The sequence below is a fragment of the Zootoca vivipara genome, chromosome 1 (genome assembly GCF_965207765.1).
Source record: "Zootoca vivipara chromosome 1, rZooViv2.hap1.1, whole genome shotgun sequence".
Lineage (NCBI taxonomy): Eukaryota > Metazoa > Chordata > Lepidosauria > Squamata > Lacertidae > Zootoca > Zootoca vivipara.
In genome coordinates this window covers 38,884,531-38,911,463 of record NC_142582.1, presented here as the reverse complement: position 1 = coordinate 38,911,463, position 26,933 = coordinate 38,884,531, and the positions used below count along the sequence as shown (strand labels likewise).

Below are 26,933 nucleotides of genomic sequence, written 5' to 3'. Positions count from 1 at the left end.
CCAAAACCGAAACAAACCAAGCCAGAATGAAACCTTCAGCGTAAAAACCTGAAGAAGAAATTCAGGAGACCCACAACAACAACAACAACAACAACAACAACAACAACAACAGGGCGCTTGGGTTTTGAAGTCAATGTGGTGAACCACAGCGAGGGGAGAGGACGCGATATCTTTCTTTAGGCAAGATACCCCTCTCCCTTTTTCATTTCTCTTTTGACAAGAGACTTCGCTCTGGATACCCCACTCGTTGCTGGCCGTCCTGACAAGTCACACCACGCAAGCTCCGCCCACCCGGGAGCCCGCCCCGCCCCCATCCCCCCCGTGTGCGCGTGCGTGTGTTGTTATTGTGCCACCTCCTCCTCCTCTTCGCTCCCGTCATATCCCTTTCAGGAAGCTGCGCCGTCCTGCAGGCCGGCTCAAGATGGCGGCCGACAGTGAGGTGAGTCCGCTTACGGAGCGCCCTCCCCACCCCCTACTGCCGCCTCACTCCCTGGGGCTAAGCAAAGAGTGGGGTGACGCTCCGCGGGTCGCCCCTCTTCACCCCTCCCCGTCCACATCCGCCCTTCAGCGCCTCACTCGTTTTCTCCCTCCCCCCCCCCCCGCAGCCGGAGTCTGAAGTGTTCGAAATCACCGATTTCACCACCGCCTCCGAGTGGGAGAGGTAGGTATCTCTCTCCGTCTCCTCCTCCTTCGCAGACTCTCCTTCGCTGCCCCCCCTTTTAAATGAACTGCCTCCCTTCTTTCTTGAGTTGTATCTTCCCATCCCGTTTCCTACTTTGCCCAGAGCTGCGTTGGGGTTGTGTGTTTGCCAATAGAGGAGAATGGTCTGTTGTCTGTCTTCGCTTTTTGGCTGTCGGATGACCTGGTGACAAGCTGGCTGCAAGGTCCAGCTGCTCTGGAAGAATTTGGGGAGAGGAAGAGGCAGGGGGGAGGCTCCCAGTGACAACACCTGGAGGGAGCCCCCTCTTGTTTTGGGGTGGGGTGGCACATCTTAAGAATTGGGGAGAGGGTGAATGCAGCTGGAAGGTGGTTGCTGGGTCGGTAACAACCCCCCCCCCCAATAATATTCCATGTTGCCAGAAAGGGATCTTCTGAAGCCTGCCCCCACCTCCCACCCCAGGGATCTTGTCAAATCTGTTCCACAGATGGACTGAAAAACAAGTTTGCCTGGCAATGTGGTTTTATTTTTTTTAACCAGCCTTCCTGTCTGCTACTTGTTTCTATGGCAAGTGAGATACGCCAGAAAATGGTTCATGCTGAGTGAATGGGTAACTGCATAACCTACCCCCCCCGAAAAACCCAAAATATAAAGGGGTTGATGGCATGGTGGTTGATCTCTCAGCAGCTTTTGATCCTGTTGGCCCTGACCATCTGATCAAGATAATTTGTGTTGGAAGCTGTGGGTTGTGCTGGGTGTGACTGTGTTTCAGGTAGATTCCAGGCAGACTTAGCTCAGAGACTTATTAAACCCAAAAGTATTGATGTAGGCAAACCTATTTAAGAAAGTAAAATAAAATGTAAACTAGCTCCATTGCTAGTAAAATATTCTGAGAGATGGTTTGGGGGGGTTGCATTGACAACCCATGTATTGGGGATGCGGGCCAGAAAGGAAGGGAAGAGGGTAGTTGTGACAACTGTCTGGCCACTATATGCTAGTGAATGTGCTGGTGATGCTCTACTAAAATTGATTTGTGTGTGTGAGAGAGAGAGGGAGAGAGAGAGGGAGAGAGAGAGAGATGTTCTCCTGAATATTTGTTGATTTACAGCACAATCCTCTGCCTACTCAGAAGTAAGTCCTATTAAATTCATTGTACTTATTTGCAGGTAAGTAGATAAAAGATTGTAGCCTAAAGCTACCACTGTTAAATTGTGAATAGTATGACATTTTAATCAGCCATGTAAAGTTTTAAGGCCCTTATGTTTTAATATTCTTTTTTATGGCTATGAGTTATAATATAAGCATTGCATGATGTTGGTTCCATACCATAACTTTCCTTGTTAGATTTATTTCCAGAGTTGAGGAAGTTTTGAATGACTGGAAACTTATTGGCATTTCTTCAGGCAAAGTTTTGGAAAAGGTAAGATTGCCTTTTGAATTGTTTGGTAAAAATATAAACCATAAGTCCCATTCTATGACATCTTTACTGTATTTAGAAACTTAACAATTTTGGCAGAATTCCTTCAGCAGTTTACAAACTTACAAAATCAAAATACAACAAAGTACAAATAAAGATCAGGATACAATAAATATAAACCTCCTACTTAAAACACCAAGTCAGCAGCTAAGTGGGATAATACTTGCAAACATCTAAATGATCCTGTGTAAAAAGCTCAGTTTATAGGAGACATTTGAAGCATCCAGACTAGAGGATTGGTGCTACAATCGAAAAGGCTTATTTCTGAAAGAGGTTTCTGGATGACCTGCTGGTTGCGGTGTTTCTAGCAGAGGCGCCTTTGATTATCATAAAAGTTAATTTGGCCTATAAAAGGTGGTCTGCTAGGTATCGTGGTTCCAAGTTATTCAGGGCTTTATATATGAGTAAAACCTTGCAAAATTCCTTTACAGTGGTACCTCGGTTTGCGAATGCAATCCGTTCCGCTGAGGCGTTTGCTCGCCGAGGCATTCGCTCGCCGAATGCACGCTTCTGCGCGTGTGCAAAGTGCCAATAGAGCGCTTCTGTGCACGTGTACGCTGCGCAGATCGCGTCTGCGCATCCGACGCCGCGAAACCAGGATGTAAGCACTTCCGGGTCCACGGCATTCGTAAACGGAGGTTTTCATAAATGGAGGTAGTCATAAACCGAGGTTCCACTTATTTAAAACACTTTCTATTTGAAATAGTGGAATTGCATTGAGATGTGTAGTAACGTCATATTGCAAATAATTTTGCCCATACATAACTAATGTTTCTGCCCTATTTGATATTCAGGGTGTATATACCACTGAAACATGGGAGGAGAAATCCGATGAAATTGCTTTTGCTGATTTCCGATTCTCAGTGACACATCATTATCTTGTGCAAGAATCCAGTGACAAGGATGCAAAAGAGGAGCAAGTAGAAGGTAGTTACGTTTTCCATCACCTAAATATTTTTGAGTCTTTACTATTTTATTTTGTGGCATTATATTATATCGTGTGGTTGGCATACATCTCTCTCTCTTTCTTGAGTGAGATAATGGAGTGTACCTCCAGGGTTGAAATCAAATTGATGTGTTAGCAGCACCAAAGTGACCTCCCCAGGATGCAATCCTGGGTGCTGTGTATGGAGGCCCTGGGCTGCACAGATGACAAAACCCTACTCTTGGCCTCACTGATGTGGTCCAAAGGAAAGCAGAGCAATATGTTTGGCTTCTTCACTGCAGGAATTGCTGGAAGGAGGTGTATGAGATGCCATCCAATCATCTTAGCGACTCTTCTCTAGATTTGTGTAGGGTTTACTTAGCCTTTTCTTCTCCTGAATAGAGCCTGCCAGGCAGCAGAGGTTTAGGTTCAGTGTTTTGCTTCTCCTAGCTGGGCTACCTTCCCAGGTTGATGAGTCCCATCTGCCTCTTGTTATTACTAATCTATAACTATTGTGATGAATAATGTGTTATTGAATTGGTAACTTTTTCGTTAGAACATGTAGAATATCAGTGGTCTAATTTTCACTATTTTTTAAAGTTGATATAATAGGATAATGCAGTTTGAATTTGGGCATATAATCCTCCTTTCCTGTTGGTTGAGATAGATTAAAAGATCTTACCTTCTATGAATACTGCTTCTAATAAAGAGAAGAATATTTTATGAAAAAAGGAAGCTTTCTGAAATCACTTTTTTTTAAAAAAACACAAATGTTCATTGGAGGAAACAACTCAAATACCCTAGGGCAGGGGTCTACAAACTAAGGTCCGCAGACCGGATAAGGGGCTCTTTAACACACCCGAGGACCCTGCTGCCCGCCCGGCCAGTCCCCGCGCTAAACTGGCAAGGTGACTGACTTCTGTGATGGGTGCGCGGGTGGTAGAAAAGTTTGCTGATCCCTGCTGTAGGGAATGATGCTAAATGTTACTTTAAATACTGACCGGTTCCTGTTGTTCAAGTCTCACAGGTGTGATTAAACAACACTCCACTTAAGGAATATTACTTGTGTACTTTGTGACAATTTCATTTAGGAGTTTGTCTCAGTGACACTTTTGAGTAAATATGGATTGAATCGGACTGTTCAGTTTTTCTATTCTTAGCTCATATGGAAGCTTTAAAAATGTATCTGGTAATTTTATTCTTGTTTTTATTATTTCTGTGGCTTGGATCCAGACTGGCTATATCTTCTCTTTTATGAAATAATTAAATTGATTACCATATTTGATGCATAGATGTTTAGTTTGTATTATGACTGAACTCTTTCATTATTCTGAATGGTTTTACAGATATTATTCCAGTTGCTATGCAAGACCTTCTGTGCATGAACAATGATTTTCCTCCTAGAGCTCATTGTCTAGTGAGATGGTATGTCCACTATTTTAAAGCATTACATTACATATAGATACATTATAGTTACAGCATATAAAATTCATGATGTACTGACTAGTACACAGAATGGTGATGTGTGAACAAGCCTGGGTGAACCTTAAACTCTTTGCCTCCCTGTGGTGTGACCTTGACAAGGAAGCTTTCACTTATTTTTAAGTAAATACAGCTTAGTGTTACACTAAAAATCAAATTGTACTTAGTCTTAACTGTAGTTTAATTAAACAAGCTGACTTCAAACCGTAGTTTGTGAAGCTTAGACTTTTCAGTTAACCGCAGTTTAGGGTTCAGTCATAACTGTAGTTGCAAAACTGGTAGCAAAAGATTCCAATTTAGTCCTTGCAGCTGTGAGGAGAAGTGTGGGGAACAAGTGAGAGCAGTGCTCATTCAAGTTTATTCACATAATGCTAAAGCTTAGCTTAGTATTATTTCTGAACAAGGTTGATGCTTCTAACATATGCTCAGTGTTTATTATTAACAAAACTACATCAAACTTCAATCTTAGTTTGAATCAAACATATTTTTAGTGAATGTAAACTAAGCAGTTTGAGAGAGATTAGATGTTGCACACTTGAATAACATTGAAAGACATATATGTGCATTTTATTATAGGCTTTAATATTTGTAAGGTGTAATTAACCAAAAGCATTATTGTTTTTATTGTAGGTATGGATTGCGTGAATTTGTAGTCATTGCACCAGCAGCAAATAATGATGCAGTTCTTAGTGAATCTAAATGTAACCTCCTTCTTAGTTCAATTTCTATTGCATTGGGGAACACAGGCTGGTAAGTAAGGGTCCACATCATGCACATTAATCTCACACACATAGCATGAAACCACGGATTGCATGTGAACCGGGCAAATGTGTACATTCCACAGAATACACAGTCTTTGTGTGTTTAACACTTTGTGTTGTTTGATATGGCTATATGTTCTAAAATAATAAATCTCAAGCACAGTTTGGGCGGTTTGTTAGAAGCTTAGGATGGATTTATACTTGCCATGGTGAACAGTAAAGGCTAACAGCTCTGTGTTTCCTAGGCTCTAGGCTACTTAAAACACTTTTGTAGCTCTTCTGAATATTTTGCAGCCAGGTGCCAGTATTTGTACAAATTCAAAACAAATGGCGAAGAATGTATGTCGGAGAGTGTCAAGGTCCTGGCGTTAGAACAGATTTTGAAATGGTTCATCTTCGCAAAGTTCCTAATCAGTATACTCACTTATCAGGATTATTGGACATCTTCAAATCTAAGATTGTAAGTATAGTTTGTGTGGGTGCATGTAAGCATTTGCATGCTCCAAGAATTGTTTTCTTCAGAAAAGTGGGCAAATTCTGATAATCCTGCCTCTCTACCTATATGTTGTGCAGCTTAAAACATCTGCTTATGACAGATTAATGGATACTTGGCAGGTACAGCCACAGGAAAAAGCTTTGGTTTGTATTATATCATATGAACACAGTATAGCCTTTAGGTTTCTGAAAAGAATGACTGTGGATAAGACTTCATGGAAAATGTCTGCTAATCAATTCATTTTAATCAGGAAGACTTGGACTCCGTTCTTATTTTGATATTAGACTTCTCCTTCTTCAATGAGTAACAGTGCCATTGAAAACTAATGGAATCATCTCCATTAGTAAATGCTATTGGTACTTACCTTAATCAGTTTTTATTCTGTCTCATTATGCCTGTGAAATAGGAAATATTTCAGTGCTTTTTGTAGTGTATTTAAAGTTATGCCCTTTCTATATGACAAACGTGTAGAACAATTAATATGAGATTCAGATTTGCATTGTCATCCATACAATAATTGCCACATGGTATGTTGACTTGCATGTGTGAATGGGCCATTGCATATTTAACACCAAAGAGTATCATTTGATGTCATATCATAGGACACTGTTCAACAAAGTCAGTTCACATACTCAGTAACCTGTCCTCAAGTGGACATAAGTACATGGGTGAACCAGTCTTTATCAGCTGTCACTTTTGATTTTCAGACACTTTAGCCCATGCTCCTAGGGAGCACAAGGGGTATTTGCATGAGCAGTGCATCTTTCCTTTTCTGAACAGCAGTCAACCATCTTCATAATTGCAAGCTTCATCTGGAACTCAGGTGAACTTCAGAAGTAGGTTGCTATGAAGCACAGAGAAGTGACTATAGTATTTGTGTGTCCATAGTACTGCTGCTAGCAATATTTCCGAAGCCAAAACTTGTGGAGTTTCCGAATACATTTAGCAGATCAGCAGTCATGTACATTTATTATATCTGACCCATTTTAATTATAAACCATTTATTTTGAGCTTGGGGTGTTTTGGAAGGATAGTGATGAATGATCTTCCCACCAGATAAAATGGTGGGATGTAAATTCTTAATAACATTGAAAATCTATCTCTCACAGAAACTTTCTGACACATTGCTTAGATTAAAGCAGATGTCTAGATATATCTGCTTTGGTCCTAACTTTTTGTATTTCTTTACATATGTCTCCTAGGGCTGCCCTTTAACCCCATTACCTCCAATCAATATAAGTATTAGACTTACGTACGTACTTCAGGACTGGCAGCAATATTTCTGGCCTCAACAACCACCAGGTATGATGCTTCCTTGTCCATATTACAGTTACGTTCTGTAGAATTTATTACGGAAAGTGGCTGAGATAGTTTCAGATATAGCATGATAACTGTCCACAGACAAAAAGGTTTTATAAAATTCTTCTGCAAATCATGACAAATGTTTTTTTTAATTCCCAAGAAATGTATGTGATATACTATAGGACAGTGTAGACACGTATTACACTTGTTGCCGTTCTTTATTATCCTTACAATCCAAGTTTGTTTGTTTTTTCAATCTTATTTTTTGGCGATCACTCGTAGCCGAGTAAGATTGTCTTCCATAAACATGGTTTTAACAATGAGTCTGTAAGTGACTGTGGAGGCCAGTTCTGGACGGGAGTTGATCACGGTGTGGATTTGCCAAGCGTGCCTTCCTCTTAGCACGTTTCTCCCTTGCGTTCTAAGTTTGAGTGTCTTCAAAGTCCATGACACCTTTGGTTTTTTTCAATAAAGCTTAGCCCTCTCATTGACAGTGAATAAATAACTATAAATGTTTGCCATTCAATATGTACTGTAATTTATGACCTGCCAGTCTTTGGACATCTTGGTTGGAAATTAGTGTTTAAGTTTTTACAAGCTTGTATCACTTTGTAACAGTATCGACTAAACATCTTTGCCAAGACTAAAAATGAAACTCAAAACGTCATTACATAAAAAAAGAGTTTCTGTGGAAATTGTATATGGCAGAAAAAATTGTACTCATTTTACTTGGATCTTGGATGAGCTCCAACGAAGCATGAACAAACATCCACTCGTTCAAGAGGCTTTCTCCTTCCTTGCTATTCCTCCTGTGGTCCCGTTGTGTGCCCCTCAAATCTGATCTGGATTGTTGGGGGAACCTCCAGATAATACTTTGTAGATGCATATGGGGACTGGAAAAGAGAGAAGAGAACTGATAATCACTGGAAATCTGTGGCAAAGTTGGGTGTACATATTAGATGTCACCCAGTGCATAACTTTGTTACGGTACTTAGTTCTGATGTAATGATCAAACATGTTTTCTGTCAATAGATATAGATGCTTTGGTTGGAGGTGAAGTTGGAGGCCTAGAATTTGGAAAGTTACCATTTGGTGCCTGTGAGGATCCCATCAGGTAAGACCTAGTGGTATAATCAAATATTTAGTTTGCAAAGTTAAATGGAATTGATCTTGTTGTGATGGGAAGCTAAATCTGCCACAGTTGACTCAAAAGAAATGTTGCTTATGTAATCTGACATGATATAGCATAATGCTAGTGACAAAAGCTCTTCAAATGTAATTGCTATCCATGAGCTAAAGTATTTGCTTTGTGGACTGTCCTAATTTTCAAGGCTATTTCTTCAAAGAAACATTCTATTTGCATGCAAATAGACAGTTAGAAAGCGCACAGATAAAGTATATGTTGTGGACATGTGTGAATTTATGCAGCAGTGACCAGGAAAAGATTGGGTGTCACCTGTATATTTTTTTAAAAGACAAAAAATACATATGTGCTATTCATAATGGACATAAGTGTATTAAACTAAAACTTGTTACAGGTAGGTAGCCGTGTTGGTCTGAGTCGACTCAAACTAAAACTTGTGTGCAAAATGACCAGATTCACATATAACATTAAGTTGTGGTTAATGTTAATCGTAGTTAAACTTGTGGCATCTGACAGATTATTGCTTACACCTTGGTTTATTATGTATACAGTGGTACCTCGGGTTACAAACGCTTCAGGTTACAAACTCCACTAACCCAGAAATAGTACCTCAGGTTAAGAACTTTGCTTCAGGATGAGAACAGAAATCGTGCTGCGGCGCGGCGGCAGCAGGAGGCCCCATTAGCTAAAGTGGTGCTTCAGGTTAAGAACAGTTTCAGGTTAAGAACGGACCTCCGGAACGAATTAAGTTATTAACCAGAGGTACCACTGTACTTCCACATTAAAAGAAACACAAGCCAGGAAGAACTGCTCTCTCAGCTCTAACTTTTGGGCACTGACAGATTCTTAACTGTAACTAAGGGGGATGTTCCAATTCATACAGAATGCTAAGATATGGCTAACATTAACTGAGGGTTGTCAATTACAAGCTCTAGTTAAAGTGATTTTTAACTATTTTTAAATCATAGCTAAGCTGCTGGACTGGATTTGTACAACTCTAAGCCATACTTCAATATACCACGGTTTAGAGTTACATTCAACCCAAGCTAATGCGTTGTAAGTAGTGACTGTAGTCTATGGTTGTGTGGTGGTTTCCGAATTCTGTCTCCAAGTGTGCCACTTTTACTTTCAGTGAACTTCATTTAGCAACTACATGGCCTCATCTAACAGAGGGTATAATTGTGGACAATGATGTTTATTCGTAAGTATATTTTTGACTTCATTTTCTTTTTGTAATCAAAACATCTGAGCTTCATTTTTTAGAACACTGCATAATCTAGAATTCTGGTCTAGTTGAGAAATACTTAAATATCAGTTTAGCAAACACAGTAGCTATTGTAGTAGTATGAAAGTCAATGTTGCTCAGGTTATTATTATTAATACTTTTATTATTACAATTTTGCTCATATGCTTGATACAGCTACTACTTAAGAGACAATTAAAGAAAGAAATTAGCTGCTGTTATGGCCATTATTCTCTTTATTACATTCACATCCCACCTTTACTCTCAGGAGCTCAAGATGGTGTACACACCTCCCATCATGTTTTATTCTCACGAAAACCCTGTGAGGTAGGCTCGGCTGAGAGGTGGTGACTGGCCCAAGGTCACCCAGTGAGCTCCATGACTGAGTGGAGATTTGAATCTTGCTCTCTCAGGACCTAGCCCGACACTCTGACCATAACAATGCAACAAAGTTCTAACACTTTTATTTTTAATTCCAACACTTTTCATAGTGTCTTGCTGTTAGAATGGTTGAGTCAAACTATTTTATTTGGACGCCTGTGATGTTTAAAATTCGTGTTATTTCTATTTATCTGTGATGTATTTTCTTCCTCTTGCATTTGTGGTTCATTTTGCTACTCTAACTATTGGAGCACTCGAGGACAATTGTGTCAGTTTTGTGTTAGAGAGGACTTGGATCTACAGTATGATTTACTTACATGATTGCTGTATGGTGAGAGAGCCATCAGGAAGACACTAATAAAACCCATTGAAAGCCCAGATATATAAGAAGGCCACTACACAATAAAGTTAGATATGAGGAAGAACTATTGAGTCATGTTGGCAGCCTTATGTAAAAAGGCTTTATGTAAAAAGGTACAGAATGGCCTTGGGAAAATCAGTCATAGATGGAGATGGAGAAGCCGTCAGTTTTAAATGGATGTATACGTTGAATATGGCAGCTCCAGCCCAATCGAACCTTGCCTGCATTAGACCAGCTGTGCTTTGAGCACCTGCTTTGGTGCAAGCCTTTCATGCATTGTCAGGTTTGTTTGTTTCTTAAAGCATGACTAATTATATGCAAAAAGCACATATTACATACATAATACATACATGTTATGTGTATAATACTTTTAAAAGATTCAAGCATCATCTGCAGCATGATTTTTAAAGTATTAGTACATTATTTCATACCATTATATGAATTGCTGTATGCATCTGGTTACTTTAGGGTTTAGGGTTTAGTCTGCAAGAATAGTGCACAATACGTGAGAATTGTCAGTGTTTTTAGTGGAGCTGGTAAAAAACCCGTTTGTTTCACATTGTGATCAAGGAGTGAGATGGGAATTAGAAAAAATCTGTATGGAAAAACTCAAAATTGAGATTTACAGAAAAATCTATTTGTAATCATAGACAATGAAAGTAACAAAATTAGGCAAAGTAAGTGACTGACAAGTGCATGATATTCTGTAATAATATGGTGAGGATTGACATGCAAGTTCTGAGGTTACTTTCTTCAATGGTATTTATGATTTGATGAGTGAACAAATGGAAAACATTCCTGTTCTGTTTTGTTTTTTAAGAGACTTGGATCCTGTTCAAGCACCTCAGTGGTCTGTGAGGGTCAGAAAAGCTGATAACCCACAGTGTTTGTTAAGTAAGCAATCCAGAGCTTATCTTTTTCTATTATTCTTTAAAATTACTTCAGGAATATATGAATTGGTTTTGACCAAGTTCTTGTAGAAATATATTTTTCTTAATTGTAAATTCACTTAAATCTTCAGTGTTGAGTTTGCATGTGGGAGCTCTGCTTAGGCATGAAATTCATTGTCTCTAGGCATCAAAACACTAGTAAGTTCAGGCAAGGTTGCTGCATTATGTGCCTTCAGGCTTGCTTGTGAGATCAGTGCTTATATGCAGTGACAATGCTATGTAAAAAAGAAAAGGTTTTTCTCATTCCCTCCTTGCTAAAATTACATATATTTAGACTGTATTAGACTGTGCTTTAGGTATGTGATTTGGGGGAAAACCTAATATTCAGAAATATAACTGCATAAATAAATTTTTAAATTTCCCTTTGCAGGTGATTTTGTCACTGAATTTTTCAAACTGTGTCGTCGGAAAGAATCGACTGATGAGATTCTTGGAAGATCAGCATTTGAAGAAGAGGGAAAAGGTAAAAAGTCAAGTTAATTTTCATTGCCTTTGTGCCTATGAAAGCAGCTGTAATTTTATCTGAAGCAGGAGGGACTTGATAGAACTAATGGTAGCATCTCATGTGAGGGGCTGGGTTAAAAATGTGTCGGTGTAAAAAAAACAAAGCCCTTTCCTCAGAGCTCTTTATTTATAGGCCTCCTCTTCCTCCTCCATCATTGTCTATTTTAAGCCTCTGTGTCAAAGGTACCAGCATAAATGGTTTATAAGGTTTAAGCCCTCATCTTGTCTCCCCCTCCCCCTCTGCAGCATGCTCAGTTTCTTTGCAGCAGCATGTTTGAGGATACGTAGCCGCGGTTACATAAAAAATCCAGTATAGCCTAGTTCTGGATTCGGCAGCAGGTGGCACACTCGTATTTAGCAAAGTATAGCCTTGTAGTTTTGCTGTGTCATACTGAAAGAGAAGGATACTGATGTAAATACAAATAAAGACAGATAAATTGATAATTGTAACTGTGGCCTTGATATTTTGTAGATGCTGACATAAGCCATGCATTGTCAAAGCTCACAGAACCAGCACCTGTCCCAATCCATAAACTGTCTGTGACAAATATGGTTCACACAGCAAAGAAAAAGATTCGCAAACACAGAGGTGTAGATGAATCACCATTAAATAATGACGTCCTCAATGCTATTCTTTTGGTAAGTAAACTAGCTGAACTGTTGCATTTAATGACGATGCTTTATAAAATTTAAATTCACATTCTCCTGCAGCCAAGAGTGTCTTTGCCCAGTGTCAGTTCACAAGCTGAAGTGCACACTGCAGGAGTGCAAATCATTTCATAAAGTTCTTGCTTCCCTCTGTAGAGGAGTAAATGGTATCTAGGATATATGATGAAGAGTTATTGCAGAACTTAGTAGCTGAGGAAAATGGCAAAGACAACATATTTGAAAACTGACAGTATGTGCTTTCCCCCTCAAGTACTTATTCCCTGATGCTGCTGACAAATCAGCAGATGGATCTGAAGCCAGAAGTAGTCCTTCAACAGGATGCCTCCCACCCACAGACAATGAAGACTATGTAAGTTCAAATTGCTTACATGACTAATATGTACCAAATCTAAATATATTTAAAAAAATAAAAAAATTGTCCAGTAGCACCTTAGAGACCAACTAAGTTTGTTCTTGGTATAAGCTTTCGTGTGCATGCACACTTCTTCAGATATGGTATCGGGTATCTGAAGAAGTGTGCATGCACATGAAAGCAAATACCAAGAACAAACTTAGTTGGTCTCTAAGGTGCTACTGGATAATTCTTTTATTTTTATATATATTTTGACTGCGTCAGACCAACACGGCTACCTACCTGAATCTATTTACCAAATCTGAATGACTTTTAATAAAAGAAAAACACAACCCAAAGGTCTGCTTGGGGGCTTTTGTTCTGTGTCCATTTTCGTTATAAAAGGATGAGTTTTCATTTACAAACCTTTGTTTTTATTAGCTTTGTTTCTAACTATATTTTAGAGACTGGAGTTGTGTATATCCTGTGTTTTAAAAACATTAAAATTTTCTCAAGGGCAACACAGTTATCAAATAAGTAAGATGAATTCTGCAGTTATTATAAACTAAGGAAACTTACATAATTTGGTTATTTTTTTTAAATAACACAAAATATTTTTCCCATGCTTTTTTGTCTTTGTTTCCCCTGGTTCTTCCTGTGTATAGAATATCTACATCCAATTCAAATCTGCTCCTTCAGACAGCTTAACTTACAAACTGGCCCTTTGTCTTTGTATGATCAACTTCTACCATGGTGGTGTCAAAGGAGTCGCACATCTCTGGCAGGAGTTTGTCTTGGAAATGCGCTACAGATGGGAGAACAACTTCTTCATCCCAGGGTGAATTATATTAGTATTTATTAGCATCGTTAGTTGCAGTTTAATTAATACAGGCTGTAATGTAGAACTTCCACTGTCAGGATGAGAGAGCCAGATTTCCCTGGCATCTCAGAGGCATTCTTGTTTACAGCCAGTTAACTTGATTGTGTAAAATATAGTGGGGAACTATTTACATTTTTGTTGATTCTTCTTCCATGTAGCTCAGAATTACATTCTAGATTAACCCTACCAGGGAGGTCAGACTGATTAAGTGTGATGGATCCTTCTCATTTCATTTACTTAATTAAAAAAGTTGGTTATTTTGTAATTACTTATTTTTGGTTTTTATTTGTATTAGCTTTTGAGAATTAAAAGTTTATTTTTTTAAAAAAATAACTGTGACGGATCCATGTGGATCTAGGTTGCAATTCATCATAAGGGGCAGGTGCTTGATAAAGGTGTGTTATATATATATATATATATATATATATATATATATATATATATATATATATATATATATTAATTAGTGTGTGTGTGAGAGAGAGAGAGAGAGAGAGAGAGAGAGAGAGAGAGAGAGCGTGCGCGCGCCAGTGCCACCCATCTGACTGTGTTGCCCCAACCACTCTGGGCTGCTTCCAGCAAATTATAAAACACCACACATTAAAAACTTCCCTTTATAGGGTTGCCTTCAGACATCTTCTAAAAGTCAAATAATGGTTTGTTTCCTTGAATTCTTGTGTGTATTTGCAAGCAGGTCTTAAAGCAGATATGCTTGATTGTGGCCCAAGGCCCTCATTAAAATAATGTAATAATAATACATATGTAACTTCATATTAGGTTAGCGAGTGGTGCTCCAGATCTGAGATGTTGTTTGCTGCACCAGAAACTCCAGGTAATTATTGCAAAATAAGTTATCTATCAATCTAGGATACAAGATAATGATCTTTAATGCCTTACAAAATATAAAATAGGATCTGGTACTTTTTTATTGTTGCAGAAATGGTTAGTTGTAAATCCTGCCATTACCATATTAGTTGGGTAGCAAATCAGATTGTTACAGAAATAATCAGCGAGTTGAGTTGTATTCATTGTTGGTCATGCTCAAGAGTAGGACCACTTTAATACTGGACAATACTAACTTGGGTTAATGAATTTCAGTGGGTCTGCTGTGAGTATGTGGGTGATGACATGTGAGCAGAAGTGTCTTCGTGTTGTGCAAGAGCAGGTGTCGATCTCGGCTGTTCTTACATAAGTTGTGTTATGCAGCTTAATGGAAATATTGCCACTGTGGAAGAGCGTGCGTATATGTCATAATAAGTTTTCAATGTGCTTTCATTTCCAGATGTTAAATTGTTGTATTGAAAGAAAGAAAGCAAGGGATGAGGGGAAAAAAGGAAATAATTCTGATCGTTCTTCTGGAGACACTGGAAAAACAATTGACTTGGTGGGTAAAGACTATTTAAAAGAGGGTGATAAGGAAAAAGCAGAAGTAGGAAAATCTTGGGATTCCTGGAGTGACAGTGAAGAAGAATTTTTTGAATGCCTAAGTGACACAGAGGAACTTAAAGGAAATGGACAAGAAAGCGGGAAGAAAGGGGCTGCAAAAGAAGCGTTAAAGCCAGAAGGTCGTTTACATCAGCATGGCAACTTGACTTTGCTTCATCCTGGAGACCCCCTCTATGTTCCAGTAACACAGGTTAGACTTGGAACTATTTCTGGTTTTCTGATTTCTATTAACTTGTTTCACTTGTCATACCTGTTAGACTAGTTAGAGGTATCTACAGCAAAGGAAGAAATCTGCCACCACTATGTTGATTTTGTTTCTCCTGCATAGTGGTGACAAGTTCCTCCTGCAAAAGTAAGGTGACTTTTAAAGCCAGACCATTGGTACATCTAGGTTGGAGTAGTACTGCTTCCATCCTTCTTCTCCTTCAAACCCTGGTTTGATCTTGGTTTGTAGTCATATTAAAGCTTTTCCTGAATTGGACTGTGAAAAAGGGCTCCTTGAATTGATAAAGCCACAAGGATTGTTGTTCTGTTGATACCAAGCGTGAATGGAATTCCCCATGTAAGAAATTCCTGTTCTTTGTACTTTTCAGGAACCAGCTCCTATGACTGAGGATCTTCTAGAAGAACAGTCTGAAGTATTGGCTAAACTGGGAACATCAGCAGAAGGGGCTCATCTTCGAGCACGCATGCAGAGCGCCTGTTTGCTTTCTGATATGGAATCTTTCAAGGTGGATGCATGATTCTATATTCCATGCGACCATCTTAGTGATAAATATACTAGTGTAAACACTCCAGTTAGTAAAAAAGGGCACAATTACAGGATTTCCCCCAGTAACCTCTTTCACCATTGCTTTCCTTCCATTTTACTTGGTTGTTCTTTGTATAACTATCACCTTCACTGTAGTTAAAAATGTTCATTTCTATATTGCTCTAATTTGCCTGGTCATCTCTGATGATGCAGTCATTTTGACTCAGTGTCAATCATTTGAGGGAAAATCAGCTGATGTTTTTGTTTTGAAATAGAAGTAGTTGGTCAGATACTTTATACCTTCTGGAATTACTCTTTTCAAAGCAAGAATTGGGACAGAATTGTGATCTCCCCCTAAGTCAGAAAAGCCTATTTACTCAAGCTGAGGACAGCTTAGTCCTATTGAAGTCAATCCAGTGTACGTATTAACTGGCTTTGAAGCTCACAGCTTTGGAAGTTTAGTACATATCATGGTGGATAAGACCACTACATAGAGCTTTCTCAGGTATTTGAGTGTGTGCTTTCATTGTTTTTGTTTTACTTTTGTGATCTCTCTGAAATTGTATTCTGTAGCTTTAAGAGCTAGGTGTATAACAACATAGGTATTCTGCCTAGGCTTGCTTTTCAAACATAAGCATACAGTTCTGTTCTATAAGAGATTACCCATTATAAACTCTGTCCATGTGGTTTTTTTTTCAAATTATTTGTATGGATTGCTTTATAATATCTTTGTGAGCTACTGAATTACTGAGGGAGGAAAATGTGTGAAACACATCTTGATATTAGAAGGTTCCAAATTCCTCATATATGACCAGGGCATTACATCTTAGGGCAGCTTCTCATCTATTTTTTATATTAAAGCACCCCAATTTCCTAGATGTGGTACAACAATTTAAAATAGGCTAGAGAAATCAGGTTGCAAAATAGGTATCATGGTAGGTGGAATTCTGAATAGAATGAGGGCTGGTATAAAAGTGTTGTAAACAAATGTTTGTTCACCAATGCAAATTATTCCCTTTCCTTCCAGACTATTCAGAGGTAGGGGCAGGTTCCTTCCTATCTTGTTTCTGTCTATTTTAAAGAAGAAAGTGGTGATAATGCATTTTGTTCTTGGGTATTTTTACCTGGGTTTTAGTTTGTAGGGCCACTTAAGGTATTACAATATAATTACATTCTGTATTCACAATGTAAAAATTAGAGTGGGATTAGCTACTAAGCCACCAGAGATAACATTTCCCCTCTCATTGCAAAAGTCAAACAGAAGTGGATCTTGTGAAGCTGCTCTGGTAATTCTGAATAATAAAAATTCACGTCTGACTTTTATGACAAACTGGCAACTTTAATTTTAGGGTGTATATATGTATCTTTTTAAAAAATGCAAGTATTGGAATGTAATAGTGTAGGTGCCCCTTGTGCACTTGTGCTTCTCTCACCTGATATGGGGAGGAAAATGTTCCGGTTTTGCTTTCTCCACCTACACTGCATCCTAGGCTGCCAACCCTGGTTGTTGTCTGGAGGATTTTGTGAGATGGTATTCACCCCGGGATTACATTGAAGAAGAAATTGTGGATGAAAAGGGGGATGTAGTCATCAGAGGTGAACTGAGTGCTCGAATGAAGATTCCAAGTAATATGTGGGTTGAAGCGTGGGAGACGGCAAAGCCGATTCCGGCAAGAAGGCAGAGGCGGCTTTTTGATGACACTCGTGAGGCAGAGAAGGTAAGAGGACTTGTGACAGGCTGCACAGACACTGCCCATTTCCATGGGAACTTTCTCTCCAACTGACTATGCGGGTCTTATTTAAGGTTGGACTGAATAATGCAGTATCCTTCTAGAAATAAAACTCCCTGAATGACAGTTATTTTGTTTGTGGAAACATGTAGACAAAATCAGCAAAGGTACAGTGGTACTTCTACTTACGAATTTAATGCGTTCCGAACACACATTTGTAAGTCGAAAAAAATTGTAAGTCGAATCCCATAGGAATGCATTGGGAGAAAAAAGTTCGTAAGTCAAAGCAACCCTATCTAAAAATTCGTAAGTAGAAAAAATCCTATCTAAATAGCATCCAAGATGGCGGACGGAGCTCCATTTGTAAGTAGAGTTATTCGTAAGTAGAGGTACCACTGTACTTGAAGTAACTTTGGAGATCAGTAGCACTTAGGTATTGTAAGCACTTTGGGAATGAAGCCTCTCATAGTTTTTACTTAGCAGTAATTGTGGCGAGCTCCCTTTCAGCTGTCTGCATGCTGCCCTTTATCAGTTCCAAATACTTTCCCTTTTTCCTTCCAGCATTCGCCACTTTGTTCCCCAACACCTGTCTCATCCAAAAATTGCACCTGAGCAGTGGAAAGCACCTCTCCATAGCCTCACTTATGGGGATGTTCTCTTAGTAGCTTCCAAAAGCTGTTTGTTGATGCATTAAATACATAGCTGTGGAGTTTTGTTTCTGCTGTGGTGCTTTTTTTAAACACTCATTGCTTTTGTTGAGTTCAGATCATCTGAATTCTCCTATGATAGACACAGAACTTGTAGTTCCCCAAAGAACAAATGTTTCTCTAGTCTAAAGTACCAGAGGAAAGTCTTTGTAAATGTTTTCTCTGCATTTATGGACATTTTTATGAAGGCTGTGATGTATTAATGGAGAATATTTATTTTAGTACCCTAGTTGCCATAATATGTGTACTTTAAAATACTGGAGAGATGTTGAGATTCATTGTGCAGAATCAAGATGATTAGATATTAATGAGAACATTCTTGGAGTGATGTAATCCTTTTACTATACCTTCAGGTGCTGCACTATTTAGCAGGTCAGAAACCAGCAGATCTTGCAAGGCATCTTCTGCCTTGTGTCATCCATGCAGCTGTACTCAAGGTAAAGGAAGAAGGTAAATAACACTTGTTAAACAATGCAGTATACTTTGTGTTAAGGTGGAACTATTATTACAATATACTTCATGTTTTAACAACAGAATCAGTGGATGATATTTCTTCAGTAAAGAAGATAATTAAGCAGATAATCACCCACTCTAGTAAAGTCCTCCGGTTTCCAAACCCAGAAGACAAAAAATTAGAAGTAAGGAGTTTTTCTTAACTAAGTTTGAGATGAAATGTCTTTAAAAGTTAGGCATATAACAAAATGGTAAATACTGTACTTTCCCTTACACAGGAAATTATTAGTCATATTTTGAATGTGGAAGCCACTATTGCCCGGGCAAGGTCACTGAAAGCCAAATTTGGGGTAGAGAAATGTGAACAGGAAGATGAACGCAAAGATCTAGAAAAGTGAGTAATCTTGAATTCCTTGTTTCATAGGCATGTGCAAGTCATGTTTCATAATAACCCCCTCTGCTTGCTTTGTTACCTCAAAGCGCAAGGCCATTCCAGGCTTATCTGCTGCATTTTTCGTGCATTCTGGTGTTTGGATAGTATAAGCATGGCAGGTTTATTTACACCTGTGTGTATTTTGGAAGAAGGAAACATACCACCCAGAGCAGCCGCTAACACAAATGGTTATTCTTATAAGGTCAATCTGGTTTCAGGTTAAGAGTGTTCTCTGAAGAGCAGGAACCATGGCTAATGTTTTGCTGATGTAATTATTAATCATGGGGAAGGGTGGCAGCAAGAATGTGTGGGTGAGAGAGCAGGGACTTCGCAGGAAGTGCTCGGTCCCTGGGGCTGATTGGCACATTTGACACTGCAGTGTCAAGTGTGTTCATATCCCCTCAAACACAGTATTTTATTTCCTTGTAATACTTTTTATAAAGTTGTATGTTATATGTTAGACAAACCATACAAGAGAAAGAAGAGTAACAACTTTACAAAAATAAAGGCAGAACAAAAGCTGTGTGTCTACTTTCTCTATCCCACTATTCTGGGGAAAATTAGTCTAGAAAGCATTTACATACAAATAATAAAAATGGGGAAGGGTTAAGCTGGAAGCCAGTCGTGTTGTGGTATAGTATCCAAATTGTCTGTTGTGATTTGGGTGGCAGAATTTGACCACTTTGCTGCAACACATGAGCTGGTAAGATGGTACCATGTATTATCAAAGCTATATTTTAATTTTACTCCTCTTAATAGTCTATTATGCACTGTTAATTTCTCTGCCACTGCTTTGGTCCTCTCCCCTTGAAAAGAAAGTTCTGTATGTATGGGCAATATTGAAACAGGCTGCTCCCAGTAAGAAAAATATTAAGTATTTATGGATAACATTATGCATGGTAATGGAAAATAGATAAAAGATTAAAACCTTGGTCCATCAGGATGATTTCCAGAACTGTGGCAGAAATCTCAACACAGTGTATTTGGTTTGCATAACTAATTCTATTGCCAGTCATCCAGAGAAGGGAAATTAATACATGCAGTGTACATCCATGCACAAACTGACCTTAAGCCAGATACATGGCATTTTATATGTGAGCTCAGTTCCTTCCTACCACTCAGCTGTGGTACCAATATTGAAAATATTTTTTAAATATGGTTGCTTCTTTAAAAACAGGGAAAAAAACCTAGTTTATTTTGCTGACTTTTTCATTTTCTTTCTCTTTTACTACCAGATTTGTGAATTCTTTTCTGGAACAGCCAGAAGTCTCAGTCATTGGTGCTGGAAGAGGACATGCTGGTACTATAATTCACAAGCTTTTTGTGAATTCACAGCGGGTAAGATGGACTTTTTAACATCTCTAATGTAGGCCATGTAAGATTACTCTCAGTTCAAAATGTCAGGCTTTGAAAGTGCCTCCCTGTATAAGAATACTATGGCTATATTAAATATTCAGCTAAATGTTAAATGGGCAATACTTAACAAAGCACAGTTTATAGATCAGTGTGTTCCTTCCAGGGTGGTAGTTCTGTGAAACAATTGTGGGTGTTTGTTTTGTTGTGATGTACGTAAGGTCCATTTGTACTAATGCACATTGATTGAATGAAGTAGTTTTTAGGTTGCCAGAACAAAATGAAGTTTGCATTTCATAACAACTACCAGTAAGTGTTTTCCAGGTCTAATTATTCATTGTGTGATATAATAGCAGCTTCTGGAGTGCTGTAATGGATGTTTATCTTTCATTCCTTTGCTATTGATTATTGGTGTGGTCTCAGGGAGGACTTGGGTAGGCAGAGGACTTTAGGGAGTTACTGAAGGGCCTAGGAGAGGAAGATTGTGAGTGGAATAGGAGCAAGAGAAGGCCTGAAAGGAGAGGGGTTGGTTGCACGTGGTCATGAGCTGCAAAGGTGAGAGGTTGAAGTTTACAGAATGCTTTGAAACAACCAACCAAATTATTTGTGGCTGCAGAGAACTAGTTGGCGTATTTAAGGAACTTTTACTCTGTACTCTGAACCCAAAGAAGCCCTTGCTTGGGCAGACAGCACACCTGCAACTCCATTGGGGTGCACTTGCTCATTCCTCTAGCCTACCTCCAGCCCTGAGACATACTGCATGCTGTTTTGGAGAGTTCCTCCACCTTCAAGGGAATGGCTTGGTAGGAACACAGAAGTCTATAGTGAGAAGGGTCTACTGCATGTATAAACCTCTGTATTTCCTGTGACAGGAGAAATATGAGGAAGCAGTTGCATATGGGAAATTGCTCACAGTAGATGAAATATAGCAAGTGAGAAGATAAGAACTTAAGGAAGAATGTGATTGGAGTAGGAAGCATGCAGACTTTCTGTGCTGGTGAAAAAAACCCATGCAACTCTGCATTCATGATGAAGTTATCACTTAATTACACAAGGTTGCGTCCCATGCTGTCTGAGTAAATATCTAGTGTAGGGGCTGCCATGGGTAGGATTGGGAAAGCTCCTTGCTGAAGTGATCTGCTTGTTTTTTTTTAGAACACAAATATCAGTAAAAATAACGCTTGCTAATAATTCATTTCTGCAAGGTCATTAACTGGCAAAATTTAATCCCAGTAGTATTTCATTTTAACCAATGGAATGACTGATTTTTTCCCCCTAGCAGCTTTAAAATGCATGTTAAGAATAAGGCAAGTTTAGTGATTCACATCTCTGCATGTATTCTGATGCATAAAAGCTCCTGCAGCTGTAGGCTGCCCTATTCATTTTAATGGCATTAAACATCCATTTCAGATGAATTTAAGTGGGTAGTGACTGCCTCTGTTGAAATGAATGAACTCCTTTTGTCTATCAGTTGCTAGATTTGGACATGTATGGAAAGTTGCATCTGCTGAATGGGTAAAAATGAGGTTGATGGGACTGGAATATTGTTTAAATTTACCATATTATCTGTACCAGTTCTGCATCAGTGTGTTCTATGTTTGTTTCGTGTTCCAAGTGTTTATCACAGTAGCTCTCTTAACTACAACATATACCTGGAGGGCACTCTGCCTTTTAAAGCAGACAATTCTGAAACCTCTCTTGACCCCATGTGAGTCATCTCTGACTTGCCTTTTTTTATCTTTTATCACTGGTTCTCTTCCTTATCCAGCTGACTGAATCTTCTGAGGAGGTAACTAGATCTTTCCCTAATTTTCTAGTCATCTGCCTAACCTCATGTAGGTGCATAGAAACAAATGCTAGAAGCATAGTGCAGTTGCTTGATTTGCCTCCTACTGATCACTTGCATAGTCAAACCATTAAAATAACTTCATCTTACCAACTTCAAACAAGATTTTCTGAAGTCAGAAGTTTTGAAACCAGGTTGTGAAGTAACTTGTGATTGAAAAACTGGAGCCTTAAGTGGATGTCTAACTGGAAGGTATTTGAAGTCTAAAGGCCTCAGAGCCATGCCTTGTTTGGTAATCTAGTTGTTGCCTATGGCTTCTTCAGATGTGCATGTGTTTTGGCTGGCAAGGACTAAGCATCATAAACTGTTGCAGGAACATTTGTCCACTTTTATTGCACAAAGCAGTTTAGTTTTTGCTGCTTTAATATTTTTTCTTGCTTTATTAATACTTCCTCATAAAATGCTTGCCTAAACCGATTTAAGCTTCTCAGCTATGAAGCAGCCAACTACTCATTTAGCAGGAAAGTCATATTTTTTACCTTAAGAGATGCTTTATGAAAGAAATTTAACTCATTCCTTGGTGCTAAGAAAGACAGGCCATTTGTGACCTACAATAGTTCTCATGTTTGAGTGTCAGAATTCCCTGAAACAGGAAGTTGTCATAACGCAGTGCTGTGCTAGTATAAGGTCCCAGGCACAGTTATATCCCTTTATCAATCTAAGGTAGCAGGGCTAAAAAGGATCACTGCAAGATGGGCAAATCATCTTGACTCATTAGGTGGTCATGTCATGTGAAAATACATCAAGCCCTGATTAACATTGGTTTCCTTAGATACAGACCCAAACACTGTAGAATTCAAAGCAAAGCTCTTGTAGTCTAATTTTAATCATAATTTGCTGGAACCTCAACTTTACATTGTTTTGATTTTTAACTAACAAATGTCATGTTTTCTGTTTTGGAGACCAGTCTGAAGCAGTTCAAGGTCCACTTCATGAACTTGACTGAGTGTGGTCTGTGGTGTTGTCAATTGTATGGCCCCCGGGGCTATGTGTTTAATACTTGTCTACCGGCATTAGTTGTGTTGTAGAAGCACAAACTTAAAAACCTACATTCCTTCACTTTAGAAATCCACTGCAAATGGTGCTTTCATTGTCACACTCATTCATTCTTCTCTTACATATCCGTCTGTGCCTGCATATTGCAACTTCTTCAAAGCCAAGACTCACTATCTTTTTATGCAGCCCTTATTTTTGAATTATCCTGCCATTCTTTGGTTTTAAAAATGATTATGAAGCAAACAAAACACATCAATAGTGAGGCTTCTGTATTTTTTAGGTTGCCACAATGATGCCCCTTGACGAAGAACTTAAGAGGTCTGGCTCTTTGGATGAGAAACGTTTCAGTTCCGGAATAGCTGGAGACTTCCCCCTGCCTGCAGGGCGTGAGGTTATTTTGCGCACAACTGTCCCACGGCCTGCCCCTTACTCCAAACCTCTGCCTCAGCGCATGTATAGTGTTCTTACAAAAGAGGACTTCCGACTAGCTGGTGCCTTTTCATCTGATACAACATTCTTCTGATGTCACTGTGTAGTCTGCCGGCACTGCATCTCTGCCGGTGATTCAAATGGTCTTTCCATGTCCAGTACTCTAGAGCTGAGGATAAGCCTTTCATAAATTTAGTAATCGGTAATAAAATACTCACAGACTAGTAACTGAGGAGCAATGCTTAATGCCAAACAACTGTCTCATAAGATGTAGGTAGAACTTTAGAGTAAACTTTTATTTGGAAAACTCTGTATGTGTTAAAGGGCTTCGGAGGGATGCTGGGAATGGGATTGCTGGGGAGCAATCCATTCCTGTCTACAGTGATAATAAAAATATCAGAACTCTACATTAAGCATAAAAGCAAATATGGTGATACTTGTAGAATTCTACAGCCTCGTGTGAAAGTTTACTTTGCTCATCTAGACAAACCTGACCATCAAATGTGTAATGCCACCATCAATGGGTTATAAACTTTGTTTGAAGCTGTATGTAGTCTACACATAATAAAATGCAACTCATTTGTGGGTCTAAATTGCTGTGTATATATTAATGATGGACCAAAAATTTAAACTACCATCCATCAAAAGTGTGATTAAAATGTGGTAATTTACTATAGTGAATATACCAGCAGCATTTTTGCCATAGGATGAATTGTACTCTTACCCTCTGTACCACTGGCTTTCAACTCTTAGAGCCATGCTGTTTGTTTATATACTGTTAGAAAAAGTAAAGGGTTATTTTAATGCATTGGATCTACGTGTTCTGTTCCTGTAAAGGAATGCTAAATGTCAAGGTTTGAGGCCGTGCCACTGTTTTACAACCATTAATTCATTTTGTACACAAGAATACAATCCTAGCTTTACTTACCTGGCAGAAATCTCATTGAATTAAATAGGAATTAATTCTGAATAGACACAGTTAGGATTGTGCTGTCAAGATAAGCAGCTGAGCAAAGTAGCAGATTACAAGGACAAACCTCATGGTGCAATTAGGGAAGCTAGAGGTTACAGCAGTACTGATTTAAAAAGCATATTCTGCTATTCCACCACTGTACTTGTCATATATGAGAAGATGGTTAAAGGCTAAATTGGTGCATTTCTCCCTGTATTAACCACTAATACAGTTTGGGGAACAATCATTAATTTTTATTGGTCTATCACTGTCAAATACAATTTTAAGTTCCAAACCTTGAACTAAGAAAGTACAAAACTTTAAAATGCCAAAGATGTAGGTAAAGATGCGTCTGCATGTATAATGTTGCCTTTATCAACATTTATCTGCCATGGTAACTTCAGTATCTAGCCTTAGAAAAAGCTTGGTGATAGGTTGGTTTTTAGTGGGGTTGTCTTAAGGTGCATGATTAATCAGTTTGATAAACTATACATGAGCCTCTGAATTATCTTAGCTTCATAATTTCACAAAAAATTGGGTAATATCAGATCCATACTTTGAAGCTACAGTTTTTCTTTTCATTTGACTTCTTTCCTTGGCTTGCTTTGCTGTTCTCTGAAAAGAAGGGAATAGTACACTAAGTTAGATAAAATGCATTTCACATCAACATATACAGAGAAACTGGCACTGATTACAGCGTCTTGATTAGACTGCAAATGTTGGTTGGTGTAACTTTTAAGATGGCCTAACATATATTGTCTACCAGAATTACAGAACTGTACTGCATCTAAGTAAATAAGCTTTGGAATGCAGTTATCTGCTGGGCAAATGAGGGAATTTGCCAACTTTTAAGAATTAAGGAAATGCAGAAGAATAACTGGTAGAGACATTGACAACAGGGCAAAGAATAAATAGGTCCAAGGATAATGTTTGACCAAACTGCGGGAAGCAGTGGAAGACAGGAGTGCCTGGCATGCTCTGGTCCATGGGGTCACGAAGAGTCAGACATGACTAAACAACAACAAGAAGGATAATGTTGAAGAGTTGTGTCAAGAGTATTCTGTACTCACCTCCTTGTGGCAAACGGTACACAGTGTTTGAAGATTTTCTAGGGAACACTGTCCTCCTCCACCGTAAACTGGCTTGATATGATCCACCTGCCAGAACTGACCTTCAGTTGGGTTCAATATAATTTCATTTAACTGCAATTAGATAGGACATTAGATAAGCTACTAAGCCTTTACCAGTTGGGAACGAGCTTGTACATACCTTTCTACCTCCTCTCATGATTTGGCTTAATTCAGGCATAGGCAAAGTCGGCCCGCCAGATGTTTTGGGACTATAACTCCCATCATCCCTGACCACTGCTCCTGTTAGCTAGGGATAATGGGAGTTGTAGTTCCAAAACATCTGGAGAGCCAAGGTTGCCTATGCCTGATCTAAAGCCATGAGGAAAAATGATGCGCATAGACACACACAGCTTGTTCACAATCCTCCAGAAGATCTGAACATGGGCTTCTAAATGTAGCTAGTGCAGACATCCTCACTACCAGATTATCAACATGTATGGAGGGGGGAGAGAAATCATACCCCAACTCATGGTTCTATGAACATGAAATAGGGCGCCATCTAACCAAACTTGTTCAAAAAGTTAATGGTTTTAGATACATATGTAAAGAGCCAAAGGTAAATAAATATACATGTGATGGCTATTGGGCCAGGTCTGCTGTTCAAAGTAGCTTGGATCCAGTTCCCTTTTCCTGATTGGTAACTGACTAAACGCAACAGCACATTTTACCTGAGCTAAAGGAAGCTTGGACATCCAAGAGCTATCCAGAAGATTTTTACGGTGATTCTTTGGGGCATCTCTGACACAAAGGTAGAGCTCCTGGGCATTCAGACAACACTTCTGACAAACCCCATGTTCTGTCTCAAATACTTTAGTTCTCAAGTAGCTTTGGCTAGTGCGGAATAAGAAGTCATCTTGACACTTATGAGAACAAAACCGTGTGTCACAGGCAGTTGAGGTGGACTTCTGGTCAATCTGGACTGCTGGCATTTGGCAGCTAAGACAAAGTGGATTTCCTTCATTATCTACAGCTTGCAAGTAGCCTTTGCCTAAGGTGGGCTCCTCAACAGAATCAGCCTGACTGGAGTCTGATATGAGGGCTGGGCAGTTCCTATCTTCTGAAGCCAACCTAAAGATAAAACAGGTCAGTTATTTGGGTGCAAGAACAATTTCCCCATTTGGTTTATTTATTTAAAAGAATTTG

At 39.0% G+C, this 26,933-nt stretch overlaps 2 protein-coding genes across 11 annotated transcripts in view; one reads left to right on the top strand and one right to left on the bottom strand.

The window, feature by feature from the left end:
• Positions 1–326: 326 nt before the first annotated feature.
• On the top strand, positions 327–26,873 carry RAB3GAP1 (RAB3 GTPase activating protein catalytic subunit 1). Of its 5 annotated transcripts, XM_035130530.3 has the most exons (25): positions 327–439; positions 606–661; positions 2,003–2,078; positions 2,930–3,062; positions 4,407–4,485; positions 5,173–5,292; positions 5,598–5,763; positions 7,002–7,101; positions 8,134–8,215; positions 9,378–9,446; positions 11,051–11,124; positions 11,551–11,643; positions 12,157–12,323; positions 12,604–12,702; positions 13,350–13,522; positions 14,342–14,396; positions 14,847–15,200; positions 15,604–15,741; positions 17,252–17,479; positions 18,552–18,648; positions 18,733–18,836; positions 18,930–19,045; positions 20,320–20,422; positions 22,206–22,226; positions 23,560–24,516. In XM_035130530.3, exons 1-25 carry the CDS (start codon positions 422–424, stop codon positions 23,800–23,802), a joined length of 2,964 nt encoding a protein of 987 aa, XP_034986421.1. In that variant the 5' UTR covers positions 327–421; the 3' UTR covers positions 23,803–24,516. The 5 variants fall into 5 exon arrangements, 2 of the variants coding, with proteins under 2 accessions (XP_034986421.1, XP_034986431.1); XR_015945871.1 differs by lacking the exons at positions 22,206–22,226; positions 23,560–24,516 and adding an exon at positions 26,761–26,873 and having other exon boundaries at positions 18,552–18,635; XR_015945869.1 differs by lacking the exon at positions 22,206–22,226 and having other exon boundaries at positions 18,552–18,635.
• The window catches only part of ZRANB3 (zinc finger RANBP2-type containing 3), a 40,698-nt gene continuing 38,657 nt past the window's right edge, over positions 24,893–26,933 (bottom strand). For all 6 annotated transcript variants that reach the window (XM_060279413.2, XM_035130520.3, XM_060279408.2 and 3 more), the window contains exons 19-21: positions 26,459–26,858; positions 25,731–25,862; positions 24,893–25,275 (exon numbers count right to left, since the gene is read on the bottom strand). In XM_060279413.2, coding sequence (XP_060135396.2) covers positions 25,177–25,275; positions 25,731–25,862; positions 26,459–26,858 — 631 coding nt within the window. In that variant the 3' untranslated portion in view covers positions 24,893–25,176. The remainder of the gene's footprint in view (positions 25,276–25,730; positions 25,863–26,458; positions 26,859–26,933) is intronic.